Source organism: Phaethon lepturus, unplaced genomic scaffold (assembly GCF_000687285.1).
Source record: "Phaethon lepturus isolate BGI_N335 unplaced genomic scaffold, ASM68728v1 scaffold32733, whole genome shotgun sequence".
Classification (NCBI taxonomy): domain Eukaryota; kingdom Metazoa; phylum Chordata; class Aves; order Phaethontiformes; family Phaethontidae; genus Phaethon; species Phaethon lepturus.
In genome coordinates, this window is record NW_010527507.1 from 610 (window position 1) to 1,824 (window position 1,215).

A 1,215-nucleotide genomic window follows, 5' to 3' on the forward strand; every position below is an offset into this window, starting at 1 on the left:
GCACCTCCCTGCCGGGGGGCCTGGGGAGGCTGAGGCACCCCCTGAGCCGCTGCCACCCCCACACCCAGGTGAGCGCGGCCAGGCACGATGCCACCTTCAGGTTCAGCACCGTGTTTGATGCGGGCGCCTCGCAGGAGGCCGTGTTCGAGGGCAGCGGGATGAGGCAGCTGGGAGAGCTGGCGATAGACGGGTGAGTCCCGGCAAGCCCCCGCGGACCCCGGCCCTCCAGCCCACCCCGCGCCCACTGCACTGTGCCCGTCCAGGCTTTGCCGGTGGGTCTGCATTGCCAGGGCAGTGCCAGGAGATGGCATCTCCGTGCCACTGCCCGGGGCCATGCATGAGGCTCAGCTTCTTCCCCAGCTTCTCCTGCACCGTCTTTGCCTTTGGGCAGACTGGCTCAGGGAAGACGTACACCCTGATGGGACCCCTCGCCCAGGTACCATGCTGTCCCCCCCACCTGACCTGATCATGGTGGTGGGATGGGCTCTTCTTACCTGGTCATGGGTGCCAGGGTGGTGGGAGTAGATGGGTGCCCAACGCGATGTGACCGCTCACCCTCTGGACATCTCCGCAGAGCAAGGACCAGCCTGCGGCCCCGAGTCTGCTGGGGCTGATGCAGAGGTCCTTCGCCTGCCTCCTGGAGCAGAGCCGGAGCTGCAGCACTGGCCTGGCTCTCAGTGCCTCCTACCTGGAGATCTACAACGAGCAGGTAAGCGCTCACCCGGCCGCCCAGCCCAGCCAGGCACTGCTGGCACCCTGTGCCACCCACCCTCCCTGCACCATACCCCCCAGGTCCGGGACCTGCTGAGCCCAGGGCCGCCGTGTGCTCTGCCCCTGCGGTGGAGCAAAAGCCGCGGCTTCTACGTGGAGAACCAGCTCAGCGTGGATTTCGAGAGCCTGGAGGCCATCACCGACCTGCTCCTGCAAGGTACTGAGCCACGGGTGCAGGGCTGGGGCATGTTCAGGGGGTGCCAGACCTCATATGGGGGGACTCAGCTCCCCGCAGACCATTCCCAGGACTGGTGGGGCTCTGACAGCCGCCAAGAGGGGCAGCTCCCTGTCCTGCCACAGAGCCCAGACAGGCTTATCTCTGGCAACGGGTGCTGTGCCAGGGCGTGGGGCGCTGTGCCCCCCTGCAGCTCTCAATCCCACCCTGGGCAGGATCCCAGAGGCGACGGACCTCGGCACACGCCCTCAACAGGCACTCGAGCCGAA

General features: G+C 67.2%; 1 protein-coding gene across 1 annotated transcript in view; it reads left to right on the top strand.

Moving 5' to 3' along the window:
• Nucleotides 1–613: 613 nt before the first annotated feature.
• LOC104617957 (kinesin-like protein KIF12) overlaps nucleotides 614–1,215 on the top strand; it is a gene marked incomplete at its 3' end in the record, with an annotated part of 1,981 nt that continues 1,379 nt past the window's right edge. Inside the window, exons 1-2 of the mRNA XM_010283408.1 lie at nucleotides 614–709; nucleotides 793–928. Coding sequence (XP_010281710.1) covers nucleotides 614–709; nucleotides 793–928 — 232 coding nt within the window. The remainder of the gene's footprint in view (nucleotides 710–792; nucleotides 929–1,215) is intronic.